This window comes from Bubalus kerabau, chromosome 4 (genome assembly GCF_029407905.1).
Source record: "Bubalus kerabau isolate K-KA32 ecotype Philippines breed swamp buffalo chromosome 4, PCC_UOA_SB_1v2, whole genome shotgun sequence".
Taxonomy (NCBI): Eukaryota; Metazoa; Chordata; class Mammalia; order Artiodactyla; family Bovidae; genus Bubalus; species Bubalus kerabau.
In genome coordinates, this window is record NC_073627.1 from 36,866,375 (window position 1) to 36,881,832 (window position 15,458).

At 48.8% G+C, this 15,458-nt stretch overlaps 1 protein-coding gene and 1 non-coding gene across 2 annotated transcripts; one reads left to right on the forward strand and one right to left on the reverse strand.

The window, feature by feature from the left end:
• Nucleotides 1-1,488: 1,488 nt before the first annotated feature.
• Nucleotides 1,489-15,414, reverse strand: WRAP53 (WD repeat containing antisense to TP53). Its single transcript, XM_055576634.1, has 10 exons — nt 14,544-15,414; nt 14,293-14,391; nt 13,920-14,031; nt 3,955-4,043; nt 3,664-3,754; nt 3,424-3,556; nt 2,448-2,656; nt 2,143-2,246; nt 1,862-1,996; nt 1,489-1,750 (listed from the first exon to the last, which is right to left on the reverse strand). Exons 1-10 carry the CDS (start codon nt 14,945-14,947, stop codon nt 1,504-1,506), a joined length of 1,623 nt encoding a protein of 540 aa, XP_055432609.1. The 5' UTR covers nt 14,948-15,414; the 3' UTR covers nt 1,489-1,503.
• Nucleotides 7,379-7,485, forward strand: LOC129651850 (U6 spliceosomal RNA). Its single transcript, XR_008714357.1, has one exon. It is a non-coding gene; the product is annotated as a U6 spliceosomal RNA (small nuclear RNA).
• Nucleotides 15,415-15,458: the final 44 nt, after the last annotated feature.

Genomic DNA, 15,458 nt, shown 5'->3' on the forward strand with positions numbered 1-15,458 from the left:
CCCATCTCCCCTCCTGCCCTGGGATCGCCCGGACGGCTGGAATCTTCCGCTCTCTCAAATCCAGAAAGGCTCTCTCGCCCTCTGCATCCCGAGGAACCCAGCGCCTTTCCCCCCCGCAGCCGCCTCCTCCCCCATCCCAAAACAACACCGCTGCTCTTGGGAGGTCTGGAGAGCATAATAATAACCTTGAAGGCTCCGCACTTTGGGAGCGAGCAGAGTGGAGCAGAGTGGTTCGACTAGACTACCTGTGAGGTGGGAGAGGCAGAGCGGAAGGATCCCCATTGCAGTGATGAAGAAACTGAGGCTCGGGGAGGCCCTGTGACTTGCCCAAGGTCACACCGAGAATCTGGGATGAAGCTGAAACCAAACCCAGCCTGCCGAACTCCCAGTCCTTGGGGTCCCTTGTCACAGCCTCCCCGACCCTTTACTGCTACCTGGGCGTTGATGAAAGGCAAGAGATTAGGGGGTAAACGCGGGCCCTTCTTAGATGGTTGTGGGGAGAAACGGGTCTGGAGAGGAAAGGCAAAACCTACAACCCCAAACCCGCGTTCAGCCGGAAGGGCTGTTTCCAATTATCCTGGGGGAAGGGAGGAGGCTTTGCCTTTTTGGGTGTAAGAGCCCCGGCTTTCAGCACCTCTGGGCAGAGGTGACATTCCTCACTCCTCTCCAGTCGTCGTCACAGGCTTCCCGTTCTCCCCTCAGACTGGGAGTCCACAATCAAACCCTCTGCTGACAGTCTCTCTTCAGAGACCTCTTCTCAGTGTCTGGCAAGGTGTGTGTGTGGGGGAAGCGGGGAGCCACTGCTTGAAACAACACCCCCCCCCCCAAACCAAGACAGAGCAGATAAATGGAGAAACCAGACGAGTGACAGTTGCTGAATGACTCGCCCTTGCCGTGCATCTAACGGGAATACAGAACGTGACGTCTGTGGTTTTAGGCACCTTTACTCTTTCATGTGTGCCCTTGACTCTGGCTACTCAGTCACCTGCCTCTCGGGGAGTCCAGGCGAGGGGAGGCGGTTCTCTGGCTCTCCTTCCCCCAGAGCTGACTAACGGTCCCTCTGCTGCCGAATGATGGGTAAATAGTGTCGAGCGGGAGAGCGCGGGTGTCTCGTCTGTCACCGTCTGCACAGTCTAACATAGTCACACCCAACAGTCTGACACACAGCTCCTGCCACTCCTGCTCAGCCACACTCACCGTGACCCCTGTCGCCCCCACCTTGGGAGTGAGATTTCAAACAGGTTTCCCCCCTTCAGTTTACCAAGTTGCCTAGCAACCCGCCAGTCAATGGTATGAGGCCCCACCCCCCACTGGCTTGACTTCACACGAAGCTTCGCAGCCCCATTGGTTCCCGCCTAGTCCCACCTCTCAACCCTGGTTTCAGGAATATTATGCCAGTCCCCGCTGCTGGACTCCGGAGCCCACTGGTACCCCTCCCAGCCTCATCTCCATCACCTGCCTCCCCAAAGAGACACAAAGATTCTAGTATTATATAAAATCTTTTTATGTAAACTCGCCCCCACCTCCCTCTGTCCCTCCCTGTCCCATCTCCTCCTGGTGGGCATCTGAGATGCTGGTGTCTGGGCCTCCCCCACACCACCAGAGCTGAAGCTGACATTCAAGGTGCACGTGGCGCATGGAGAGCAGAGGAAGGTCCACTTCCTCCTCCCCCTCATCCCCACTCTCCGTGGGTTCCGGAAACACACGCTGCCCGGAGGCGGTGGCCAGCAAAGGCAGGCTAGGGTGCAGGCTATAGGGAGAGATGGGTGGCGCTGGTCAGTTCCCTGAGCCAGGATGCCACTCCCTCAGGTTTACCTCCCTCCCAAACCGAGCCCCCAAATGTGCAAAATTGACTCGTGACCTCACGCCATTGGTGCAGTCCTTCTGGGGCTGGAAACTCAGCACTGGCTCCGGCTTGCTCTCAAGCCCCGCCCCTCCGGTGTCCCACACAGAGACAGCCCCGCTGGTGCTGCCGCTCACAAGGAACTGCCCGGTCCTGGAGGAGAGAGGAGAGAGGGCTGCCGACATGGAGTCATCACCCGGGGCAGGAACCCTTCACCGTCAAGGGCTGGGATCCCGCAGTTGGGCTCTGGCATCCCAGGGGCATCAAGGCCCCAGCAGAGAGGGCTGCTAGTCACTCACGGGTCCAGATCAAAGTAGATACGCTGATTGGTGGTCACCTCGCGGCTCAGGGACCACAGTGGGTGCCCAAGCTGCCGAAGATCCCAGCACAGAAGCTCAGCATCCTGAGAACAAAAAAAATAGGAGCCTAGAATCCACCCTTCACTCCCCTGCCTCCAAGACACGCCTGCTTCCCTCCAGGGTTATAAGCACTCCTTTAGCTGGGTTGATTTTTTCCCCCCATGCCCATCTCCTAACACAGCAGACTACATCCCCACTCCTGCCTTCTACCCACTTGTTTTGGAACCTCAGAATATGATCCCTACCTTGCGGGCTCCGGAGAAGAAGCAATTGCCATCGGGGTGAAAGCAGAGGTGCGTGATGCCCCCTTGGTGTCCTCCCAGCAAGGCAAGAGGGGACCCATCTTCCCAGGTGTACAGGCCCAGGGAGCGGCCATAGGAGCCACAGGCGTAGAGGGGCTGGGTTGGGCTGAAGGCTATGCAGGAAATGATGCCACTCTGGCCCTGCCTTTTTGCTAGAAGGGGAAGGAACAACGTGGGGGAGAGGGCAAGAGTACCCAGCATTAACCAGGCTAATCAGAGGTGTACCTCTGTCTCCTGTCCCAGAGCCCAGGTGCTGGACTCAGTGTCCCCCACACCCCATTCATTTTCAGCAGGATGAAAACTTCTGATGCTCCCTAAATCCTTCTATCCCCTTCCAAGGACTGAAAGATGCAAGCCCCACTCTCTTCCCTCTCAAACCTCAATTTTTCTTTTTTTAAAAAAATTCCAAAAAAAAAAATCCCATCTTATTTGTTTCCCCAGCCCAACACCTAATAAGCATTCAATTACTGCTTTTATTTTTTCCTTTGGCTGCACCACAAGACATGCAAGATCTTAGTTCCCTGACCGGGATCAAACCTGTGCCCCCTGCAGTGGAAGCTCAGTCTTAACCACTGGACTGCCAGGGAAGTCCCCTCAATTTTTCCTTGGAAGGGTCAGAAAGCTGAGACTTATAGGCAAACAGAATCAGCTTCTCCAGTTTCTTGGAAAAACCAAGACTTTGGGAACCAAGAGGTAAAGAACCAACAGGGCTCAGGAGTGAACCAGCTCTTGACTTGAGTTTGACCTTGGGAAAGTTTTATCCCCTCCCTGAGTCTGCTTTCTCCTCTGCCTACTGTACAACCTCCCAGGGCTGTGAGGATAACAAGCCCCAACCCCCCACCTCCGCACATGACCACAGGGCCCCTCTGCTCTTGGCTGGGCCCCTTCCTCTCCTCCCTTGGAGGCGCAGACTGCTTACCAAACGTGGTTCGGACCTCGCAGTCTCTGCCAGGCCGGGATGTGGAGAAGACACGCACAGTCCGGTTAAAGCCACAGAAGAGCTGGGAGCCATCCGGGGAGAAGCAGAGCGAGTGGGCTGCCGTCAGCTCATCCTAGGGGAAGGGAAGGGCTGGAAACAGGCCTGGCACACAGCCTCTTCCTTCTTCAGGAAGGAGAGCTGGGCCAGGGCAAGCCCTGCGGCTGGGCGGAGAGTCCCTACCAGGTGATTGTAGGAGCGAAAGGAAGCCCGGAGCTCTCCAGTGAAGGCATCCCAGATGTGAATTGGGTTCTCCCGGCTGCTGCTGGCCACGCTGAGAGAGACACGGACACTGAGGCCCCGGTGCTGTCAAAGGAAGGGGAGGAAGCCAACTGACCGGCCCTCTCAGCTCACATCTGAAGGTCAAAGCAAGCGTCCCTCCTCCTGAGAACCCCACAACCCCTGGCCGTCTCTCAGTAGAGGGTCCCCTTAAAACGGGGTGGGGAGGGAAAGCAGGCAAAAGACATCACTTACTAGGAGGTGTCCGGCTGAGCTGAAGACATCAGGGAATACCAGCAGTAGTCATAGATGGTGTCGCCTTCCACCATTCGAAGGACAGGGGCCTAGACAGAGATGCGGAGATGCCTGGGTCACTGGTAGTACAAGGAGGCCCACTCGGACCTGGAGCAGCTTTACGGCAGAGGGAGACACTCTGTGGGCACTTAACCAGGCAGGGGAAGGCAGATCAGGCAAATACAAGAACAAGACCTTGATCTTCAAGGCTCAGCTCAGACTTTCACATCAGACTTGGGCCACTAAACGCCATACAGATTTATCCTTTTGCTTTGTCAACACTTAGAGAGGAAGAAACAAATAACACCCCAACCCAGAGACAAAGAACCAGCCAATGATGCAAATACCCACCAAGCCACCTACCAGGTGCCATTGGATCCTTTACAAAAGTTATCCACCAGTTCAAACAAGCAAAGAAGTATTAAAACAAAGCCAAACCAAACCCTGTGAGGCCTCCACTCAGCTTAAGAAACAAAATATTTTACCAAACAGTTAAAAACCTCTTCCCAATGAAATCCTCCTTCAGAGGGAAACACTATCCTGAATTTATCATTCTTGTATATTTCTTTAGGAATATATTCATAGAGGAAAGACAATATATAGCATGGTCTCGCTTGCCTTTAAACTTAATATGAATGGTACCAAGCTGTATGCATCCCATCGCGATTATGAGATTTATGGTGACAAAGTTAGCTTGAATTCACGCATTTTCCCTGCTTCACAGCACTCCGTTCACGCATCGTTCTCTATTGACAGTCACCGATGTTTTTCCAGTTTCTGGCAAGTGCACTTTAACAATCTGGTACACATGTGGGAGGGATTCTCTGCAGTTTCTGCTACCGAGGGAAACCACTGGGCTCCATGGTATGCGCTCTGCCAACTCTACGAGATCGTGTCACATTTTTTTCCCAAAGTGCTCATCCCAATTTATTCTCCCCACAGCAGCATGTAGGAGCACCCATTGCTCTGCCTCCTCTTGTTGTTGCCAGACTTCCATGCTTTTCTCAATTTGAAGGCTGTGAAATGGTATTTCATTACAATATAAACTGGCATCTCTCATTACCAGTGAAGTGAAGACATTTTTCCTTTTAAGGGCACCTTCTCATAGTTTTTGCTCAGTTTTCTCCTTGGTTGTTGTCTTTGACTTATTGACTTGAAGGAAATCTTCACATCAACAGGATACAAGTCCTTTGTCACTTACTTGCTGGCCCTTGGGGTGATGTCACCCAGCTGTGACTGCAGGTCCACATCTCCACTCTTAATCCTTGCATCTGACTGCATGGAGTAAAGTTCCATTAGGGCATTGCACAGGCTCCTCAAACTCAGTTTAGCTGGGATAGACCCAGCCTCTGCTGCCTCTGAATCTGCTGCTCCTCCTGGGCTTTCCACCCGGTTCTCAAGCCTGAACTCTGAGCACCCTGACTACTACTCTCTTCACGCCTTTTCCTCTCCTGGTCCAACCCAAGGCCAGAGCTTGCCGATTCCATCTCCTAGGTTCGCTTGAACATGTCTCCTTACCTTTGATTCCACGTGTAGCCACTACCTTCTTGCCAGTGTTTCTACACATACCCTGGCCTCCCTCCTCCCCATACTCTATCCTGCCACTCAAATTTCCACTCTTCAGCCACACTGAGGCCCTGGACTCTTGTCACCATTCTCCTGCTCAAAGCATTGCAATGCTTCTTCATAACCCTCAGTATAAAACCCAATCTTCTAGGAAGCCTTCCCTTACCAAGCATCTACCCCACCCCCACCTCTCCAGGCTCATCCCTCACCCCTGCCTTCTTTTCTGTAACATCTCCACACCCCACCATCCTGATTCCCAGCTCTGAGAAGGTGCCAACTCACTGCATTCCTGGGCTGCAGGCTTTCATACACACTAGACTCCAAGTCTGGAACAGCCTTCCCTCATTTCCCCCAACAACTCTTCCTGGTCAAATCCTAGCCATCCTTTGGGTCTCTCAGACACTTCTCCCCATGGGAAGCCTCCTCCTGAACCACGTTCCAAATGCCCTCTGTGTCTCCACCCTGCAAAAGACAGGAATCATTTCTGTCTCTCTTACCACTGTTTCCCCAACACCTACTGAGGAATCAGCACAATCAGCAGTCAAATGTTTTAATGGGAAAATGGAAATAGAAGACTGTCCCAATAACATAAGGCCCAAAATAATAGCACCTTGAATTAAAACAGAGTGAATTGGATAAATTAGAAAGATCAGGTGGACTTGATGGGATTTGGTAATTAATTGGATGTGGGGGTTAGGAGAGGGCGATTAAAGGATGAGATCCTGGTTTGGATACCTAAGGTCACCAAGATGGTGGAAGGACTTAGCATGCACAGGAGAGTTGAGGTGCCAAGGTACTCAGCGAGTTAGGGAGAATCAGACAGCCTAAGCCACAAAGGACAAGTTTTTACAAAGCAGTAAAGCAATTGTGTGGATATAGCATTTGAGAATGAGGACACCCCTTCCCCAACCTGAGATATGTAGGACACAGAGGTTGCACGCTCTCCCCTAGAGAAGGTACAGAAAAGGGAAGACCTCAGGCAAGAGCCACAGGGTAGGCAAAGTACTCAGGGAAGAGGCGGGGACATAGAAACAGGAATTCCAGAAAGCTCTGTGAAAAGGTAGAAAAAGGAAGGGAGGAGTTGGGAAACTATGTTGAGAAGAAGCAGTACACAGATGCACAAAAATACCCCCAAACCGTCCCCCACTTTCCCCACCTACATAAATGCTATCCATTTCCATATCAAACTTTCAGACATTAAAAATGAAAATACATGCCTCAAGGCCAAAACACCAAAATGTGAAACAGAAACAATAATGCCACAAATTAAATATAGACTTAAAAGAGAAAATAGCTAATGAGTGAGGCTGTGATAGAATTGGTATACTCATATTGCCAACACCAGTAATAACAATAAAAAGAATAAACAGCATAAAAAGCTTTTGAAAACAAACTGATTATTGGTATTACAAGACATAAAAAAAAAATACTGATACTCTCCGACCTAGGGTATTTCTTATAAAACTTCTCTGTTTCTCTGAAGAATCTCCATCAAAACACATGGAGATGTTCACTGAAAAATAATTTATGACATAAAAAACCCTGAAAACAATCCAAAAGTCCAAAACAGAGGAAGAGTTAAGAAAACTATCATAAGCATTCAATGCAATATCATAAACCATTAAGCATGATAACCACAAAGACTGGAAGACCACAAAAAACATTTATGATATGACTGTTAAAAGTAACAGTGTACAAAACCATCTACCATAGTATTACAACCACAGAGAAAGCTTCAGTATTTGGACAGAGCTTAGGAAGAATGACAATGACAGAAAACCAAAGATAAACCCAGACAGTGTATTAAAAATCAGAGACAGTGCTCGCTTCGGCAGCACATACACGAAAATTGCAACGATACAGAGAAGATTAGCATGGCCCCTGCGCAAGGATGACACACAAATTCGTGAAGCGTTCCATATTTTTTTCACAATTTGTATGGAAATACAAAAAACCTCGAATAGCCAAAGCTATCTTGAGAAAGAAGAATGGAACTGGAGGAATCAACCTACCTGACTTCAGGCTCTACTACAAAGCCACAGTTATCAAGACAGTATGGTACTGGCACAAAGACAGAAATATAGATCAATGGAACAAAATAGAAAGCCCAGAGATAAATCCACGCACATATGGACACCTTATCTTTGACAAAGGAGGCAAGAATATACAATGGATTAAAAACAATCTCTTTAACAAGTGGTGCTGGGAAAACTGGTCAACCACTTGTAAAAGAATGAAACTAGAACACTTTCTAACACCGTACACAAAAATAAACTCAAAATGGATTAAAGATCTCAACGTAAGACCAGAAACTATAAAACTCCTAGAGGAGAACATAGGCAAAACACTCTCCAACATACATCACAGCAGGATCCTCTATGACCCACCTCCCAGAATATTGGCAATAAAAGCAAAAATAAACAAAGGGGACCTAATTAAACTTAAAAGCTTCTGCACAACAAAGGAAACTATTAGCAAGGTGAAAAGGCAACCTTCAGAATGGGAGAAAATAATAGCAAATGAAGCAACTGACAAAGAATTAATCTCAAAAATATACAAGCAACTCCTACAGCTCAACTCCAGAAAAATAAATGACCCAATCAAAAAATGGGCCAAAGAACTAAATAGACATTTCTCCAAAGAAGACATACAGATGGCTAACAAACACATGAAAAGATGCTCAACATCACTCATTATCAGAGAAATGCAAATCAAAACCACTATGAGGTACCATTTCACGCCAGTCAGAATGGCTGCGATCCAAAAGTCTACAAGCAATAAATGCTGGAGAGGGTGTGGAGAAAAGGGAACCCTCTTACACTGTTGGTGGGAATGCAAACTAGTACAGCCACTATGGAGAACAGTGTGGAGATTCCTTAAAAAATTGGAAATAGAACTGCCTTATGATCCAGCAATCCCACTGCTGGACATACACACTGAGAAAACCAGAAGGGAAAGAGACACGTGTACCCCAGTGTTCATTGCAGCACTGTTTGTAATAGCCAGGACATGGAAGCAACCTAGATGTCCATCAGCAGATGAATGGATAAGAAAGCTGTGGTACATATACACAATGGAATATTACTCAGCCATTAAAAAGAATACATTTGAATCAGTTCTAATGAGGTGGATGAAACTGGAGCCTATTATACAGAGTGAAGTAAGCCAGAAAGAAAAACACCAATACAGTATACTAACGCATATATATGGAATTTAGAAAGATGGTAATGATAACCCTGTGTACAAGACAGCAAAAGAGACACTGATGTATAGATCAGTCTTATGGACTCTGCGGGAGAGGGAGAGGGTGGGGAGATTTGGGAGAATGGCATTGAAACATGTATAATATCATGTATGAAACGAGTCGCCAGTCCAGGTTCGATGCACGATACTGGATGCTTGGGGCTGGTGCACTGGGACGACCCAGGGGGAGGGTGTGGGGAGGGGGGAGGGAGGGGGCTTCAGGATGGGGGGCACAGGTGTACCTGTGGCAGATTCATTTCGATGTCTGGAGGAGCTAATACAATATTGTAAAGTTTAAAAATAAAATAAAATTAAAAAAAAAAAAAAGAAATTTCATGCAAACATGCCCATAAAAATGCTACCACTCATTTCCTTAAATATACTGAGAAGTCTAAAATTTAAAAAAAAAAAATCAGAGACATTACTTTGCCTACAAAGATTCGTGTAGTCAAAGCTATGGTTTTTCCAGTAGTTATGTATGGATGCAGGAGCTAGACAATAAAAAAGGCTGAGCACCGAAGAACTAAGGCCTTCGAACTGTGGTGTTGAAGAAGACTCTTGAGAGTCCCTTGAACAGTAAGGAGATCAAACAAGTCAATCCTAAAGGAAATCAACCCTAAATATTTATTGGAAGAACTGATGCTGAAGCTGAAGCTCTTAATATGGTGGCCACCTGATACGAAGAGCTGACTCACTGGAAAAGACCCTGACGCTGGGAAAGACTGAGGGCAGGAGGAAAAGGGGATGACAGAGGATGAGATGGTTGGATGGCATCACCAACTCAATGGACATGAGTTTGAGCAAATTCCAGGAGATGGTGAAGGACAGGGAAGCCTGGCATGCTGCAGCCCATGGGATTGCAAAGAGTTGGACATGACTGAGCGACTGAACAATAACAACTAGAAAGAATATATAAAAACATAAAGGGCTGAATTTTGTAGAGTGGTAGAAAACAATGACGTTTCCCCCTTTGTACCATTCTCATTTCTCTAAAACAAGTATGTGCAATAAATGTTCGAGCTCTCACATTTCCAGCCTCCTCTAACTATCCGTGCTCCTGAACTCTTTCAGGCTGGCTGCACCATGCCCACCTGGTCTTGGTTTCTGGACACCACTGGTTTCTGTTGCAGAAACCAGGGCAAGGTGTGCCTTACACCTTGCACAAAGAACTACCATGTCTGCAGTCTCCAAGCTCACAGAGATGCAGGATAGGCAGGCATTCAGGACCATCCCTGGAACAGGAGACCCTTCTTTCACAAGACCTGCACTCCCACTGACCTACAGGCCTGGCATGTAGACTGTGCTCAATGAATATTTGTTGAATGAATCAGCAATGAAAGAATGAATAAAAATGCCCAACATCCTGGCCTCTGCCATTCCTGGACTTCCTCAGCACCCACGGCCACCACCTCCACTCTGGACCAGCTGCCCACACCCACAACTGAGTCATCACCACAATCTCTGGCCATCATCTCCACCCATCCAGGGACACCCCACCGGTCTAGTAGTTAGGACTCCATGCTTTCACTGCCAAGGGAGGGCCTGGGTTGGGGGGAAAAAAAAAGAACATCCAACCCATTTGGCTCCCTGAATTTCTGTTCAGCTTCATCAGAAACCCGTTTACAACCCATTTCCTTACCCACCTTACATGCTGGTCAACCATGACAGGGGTAATCCGGCAGACACTCTCGAAACACCCCTGGTCTTTCTCTCCTGGCAAACCCCAGACAGACCTCCTATTCCTCCTAGACCCTGCTTGCACTCAACTAACACCAAGGACTACTAGTGCGTATTGAACACCGACTACATGCCAGGCACTGTTTTAAGCACTTTACCCTAATTCTTTTAATTCTCACCACAACTCTATGCTGCTGCTGCCGCTGCTGCTAAGTCGCTTCAGTCATGTCCGACTCTGTGCGACCCCAGAGACGGAAGCCCACCAGGCTCCCCCGTCCTTGGGATTCTCCAGGCAAGAACACTGGAGTGAGTTGCCATTTCCTTCTCCAATGAATGAAAGTGAAAAGTGAAAGTGAAGTCGCTCAGTCGTCCCCGACTCTTAGCGACCCCATGGACTGCAGCCTACCAGGCTCCTCCATCCATGGGATTTTCCAGGCAAGAGTACTGGAGTGGGGTGCCATTGCCTTCTCCGACAACTCTATGAAGTGGGTGCTATTATTACCATCTTCATTTTACAAACAGAGAAACTATAGTCAACTTACTGAGGAAGGATGCACAACCACGCTAACTGGTCTCACTTTCAATGAAGGATAACAAATTTCTAGCGGGGACTGAGCAAAAAGTAGTGCTGGGCTTCCCTTGTGGCTCAGCTGATAACATATCCGCCTGCAATGTGGGAGACCTGGGTTCAATCCCTGGGTTCAGAAGATCCCCTGGAGGAGGGAAAGGCTACCCACTCCAGTCTTCTGGCCTGGAGAATTCCATGGACTGTATAGTCTGCTGCTGCTAAGTCACTTCAGTTGTGTCCGACTCTGTGCGACCCCAGAGATGGCAGCCCACCAGGCTCCGCCGTCCCTGGGATTCTCCAGGCAAGAACACTGGAGTGGGTTGCCATTTCCTTCTCCAATGCATGAAAGTGAAAAATGAAAGTGAAGTCACTCAGTTGTGTCAGACTCTTTGCGACCCCATGGACTGCAGCCCACCAGGCTCCTCCGCCCATGGGATTTTCCAGGCAAGAGTACTGGAGTGGGGTGCATTGCCTTCTCTGACTGTATAGTCTATGGGGTTGCAAAGACTGAATGGACACGACTGAGCGGGGAAAAAAAAAGAGCACTGCTACTCTACATCGAGCATTCCTTGGTGGTTTTGATTTTCTACTCCCTGGGGAATGATCATTTCACACCTTCTGCTGTCTCCCCACAGCCCCCTTCATTCAGCTGATAGCCTCCTGTTATGCTTCCCTGAGAAGCCAAGAGACTGAGACACCCAAATCTTCCCATGACCAAACAACTTCCTCTGAACACAGCCTTTGCCTTTCTTCCCACGGCGAGCAAGGATTCTGCACCTGTCAAAGTCTAGTCCTTCAATGTGCTCTGGATCCTGTCTTCTCCCAGTCACGCACGGACTCTGTCACACAGCCCTCTCTTACAGCAGCGATTCCTCCCTCTCTACTGGCTATTCCTGACCTCACAGAAGCATCTTGTTAACCTTTCTTTAACCCCACATTCCCTCCGGTCACCATTCCATTTCTCAGCTCCCTTTCACAGGGAAACACTTTCAAAGAATTTTCTCTTCCATCCCCCTACAATCAGCTTCTGCCTCCAACATTTCTCTGAAAGTGCTTTTCTTAAAGTCATTAATGTTTTCTTGGGTCATTCTCTAAATCTGCCCTCACTCTCAACAATGGTTAGACATGATCAGAATTATTAGACGTGATTTTGGCCTCCACTTTTGTAACTTCTCCTGTACCCATCTCCATGTGCCGGAGTGTTCCATCTGCTTGAGCCTTCTTCTCCATTTCCACTCTCTCTTGAGATTGACTCCATTCTCAATTCCAAGATACCATCGACATGCTCTCCCACTTTCAAAGTATATCCCCAGCACCCTTCTCCAAGTCTCTCCTTAGGTTTACATTTCACATTTAAAGTACCTAAAAATCCTTACTTCTGTCCCAACACTTCTTTATATCCTCTGAGTAAACTGTATCCCCATCCACCCAACTGACTTCCAAGTCCTAAGAAATATACTTCAAAACCACCCACCTCTATCTCTCCTGATACCACACTAGCACAAGCCAACATCATTTTTTACCTGGACTGTGGGATACACATCTAGATGAATCTCCACTCTTGCCCACTCACAATCCATTCTCTAGATTTCAGCCATCATTTCACTCCTCTCTTTTAATCTCTCCCACGGCTTCCTCAAAACACTTCAAATGCCCTACCCACAAGATGTGGCTGCCAGCCACCTTGCCATCTTCACCACACTTTCCCCCTCACTGGCCTTGGTCCAGGCGCACTGGCTTGCTTTCTGTTGCTTGAACACACAAGGCTCTTTCCCAGCTCTAGGTTTTTGTATAATAGCATTTTTGCCTCTTGGAAAACTTCACATGACTGATTTCGTCATCTTTCAGATATCAGCTCAAATGCCTCTTCTTCAGAGAGCCCCTCCCCTGACCTTTTTTTTAATCTAAAGCAGCATCCTCAGGACTTCCCTGGTGGTCCAGTGGCTAAAACTCTGAGCTCCCAATGCAGGGGGCCCGGGTTCAATCCCTGGTCAGGAAACTAGATCTGACATGCCACACTTAAAAGATCCTGCGTGCTACAACTAAGACCTGGCACAGCCAAATAAATAAGTAAAGTTTAAATAAATAGGTAAATAAAATGACACTATTCAAAAATACAAACAGGTAAAAATAAAGCAGCATTCTCTAGTTAGTCTTTGTTCTGTTTATTTCCTTCATAGCATTTACTTATTTCCTTCACAGACTTATTATCATATGTAAAGAACTTCATTATTTATTTACACGTTTGTTGTCTGTCTCCCACACAAAAAAAGCAAACCAGCTCTTTGTCTCATTCATCACTTTATCCCAATACCCAACACAGTAAGTGAATACTGCTGCTGCTGCTAAGTCACTTCAGTCGTGCCCGACTCTGTGCGACCCCATAGACGGCAGCCCACCAGGCTCCCCCGTACCCGGGATTCTCCAGGCAAGAACGCTGGAGTGGGTTGCCATTTCCTTCTCCAATGCATGAAAGTTGAAAGTGAAAGTGAAGTCACTCAGTCATGTCTGACTCTTCGCGACCCCATGGACTGCAGCCCACCAGGCTCCTCCGTCCATGGGATTTTCCAGGCAAGAGTACTGCAGTGGGTTGCCATTTCCTTCTCCAACACATCTCTGTAAGTCAATTAAAAACCACAGTAAGAAAGCCACTACTCTTTTACGGGAAACACATATTCCTAACTAAAGAAGGACAAATATCTCTTTAAGTGACTTCGGAATTCAGGCTAGAAATATTACTTGTGGAAACTCACAGCAAAGTGTCCTGCCTGAGAACAGGAAACATGTGGACTGTTCTTTCTCCATCTACAGGAAGGCCTTAAAAGTGCAATGTCTGATGAAGTGGCAGTTAGCTCTTAGCCCCTGCCCTTACCATTTCCGCATATTCCAGTTGCTCCCCCTCATTGTACAGCTCTGGGGGCAGGTTATAAATCCGCAGAATATTATCAGCACTATTGGTCAAGATGCAGGAACCATCAGGGGCCCTAGGAGGATGAAAGAGTTAGAAAGCTGGACAGACCTAGATTTTCCAAGTGCAGGGCTAGGGCTGAGCTGACCTCTGGGATAGATAAACAGCCCTAGGACCTTGAAGAGAGAAGACACACAATCCTAAATGCAACTGAAGCTCAGGCCAGGAATTCTTACTCCTTCTCCCACCATGGTAGATCCTTCTCCCAGATAACTGGGCTGTTTTAAGGTGGAAATCCTGGGCGTGGTTTTCTCCCTGCCCTATAATCCTTACTTACCACTTACAGCCTTTCAAGAAGTTTTCAGGTTGGGTGATGAACTCTGACCAGGAACCACTGAGAAACCGAGGTACTTGGGAGAAGTTGTAGTTCCAAATGCTGTAAGGAAGATGGGGGGGTGGACAACAAACTTGGATCGCCAAAGCGAAGTGGAAATCGGCCTGGAAAAATGGGGCTGAGGACTGGCCTATGAGATTACCTCACACTCCCAATCTCCTCAGACTCCTGAGCCAACTGCTGGCCCCACTTACGTGTATCCCTCATCCTCTGGAGTGAGTTCTTCAGACACAGCTTCCACGTCTTCTCCGGGCCCCAACTCTGGCCTGTTTGTTTCTTCTGCAGGAAGGCTCACATTTTCAGATAGTTCTTTCTCCTCGACTCGACTCCTCAACTCACTAGGAGGACCAAACCCTATTTCCAGGGGAGTGGAGAGAGAAGCTGGGACCCCTTCCTCCAGCTCCTGGGATAGAGCTAAGCCAGCCATGGGATCTGAGGACACCTGGGGCGGATCATCCCCATCGCGTGGCGTTGGCATCAGTTCAGGGTCTGTATTTTTATCCATCGGGGAAGCCTGATGAGACAGACAGGCTGGAGCTGGGGCCTGGTCTGAAGGAAGGCAGTCTGGAGCTAATGGTGGAGCCTCCGGTGTCTTCATACTGCAGAGGAAGCGCGGCAGACATTGGCCGCAGCCAGGCAGCCCTCTTCCCGGCGGCTACCAGAGGCCGGGCCCGCGGAGCAGCCGAGACCGCTTCAAAGTTCGCACGGATTGGGACGCAGAACTGGAAAAAAGCTCCAGTGTGTTCCTCCTCCCGGGAGGGGGCACAAGGCCCTGCGAATAAACAGCGTTCCTAAGCCTAGTCGGTAGCTACGTGCCACCAGTTCTCGCGGGATTTGGGTCCACCTTTCCATTGGACCTCCGCATCCCTGATCAGACTTCGCGCGCAACCCAAGGTACGGGCGGGGTAGGAACGTAACAGGTCACGGGTAATCGTTCCCATCAAGCCCTGGGGCCCTGGGAAGTTTGAAGTGGCTGCTGGGAGCTGTAGTCCGAAAGCTTCCGCCTCGACGGGAAGTGCTTGAGCGCCCCCTGCGGTCTTCCGCGATAGTTCTTAAAGCACCTACTCCCCTCCCCAACCGGCAGAGGGCGCCAGCGCTCTATTCGATGT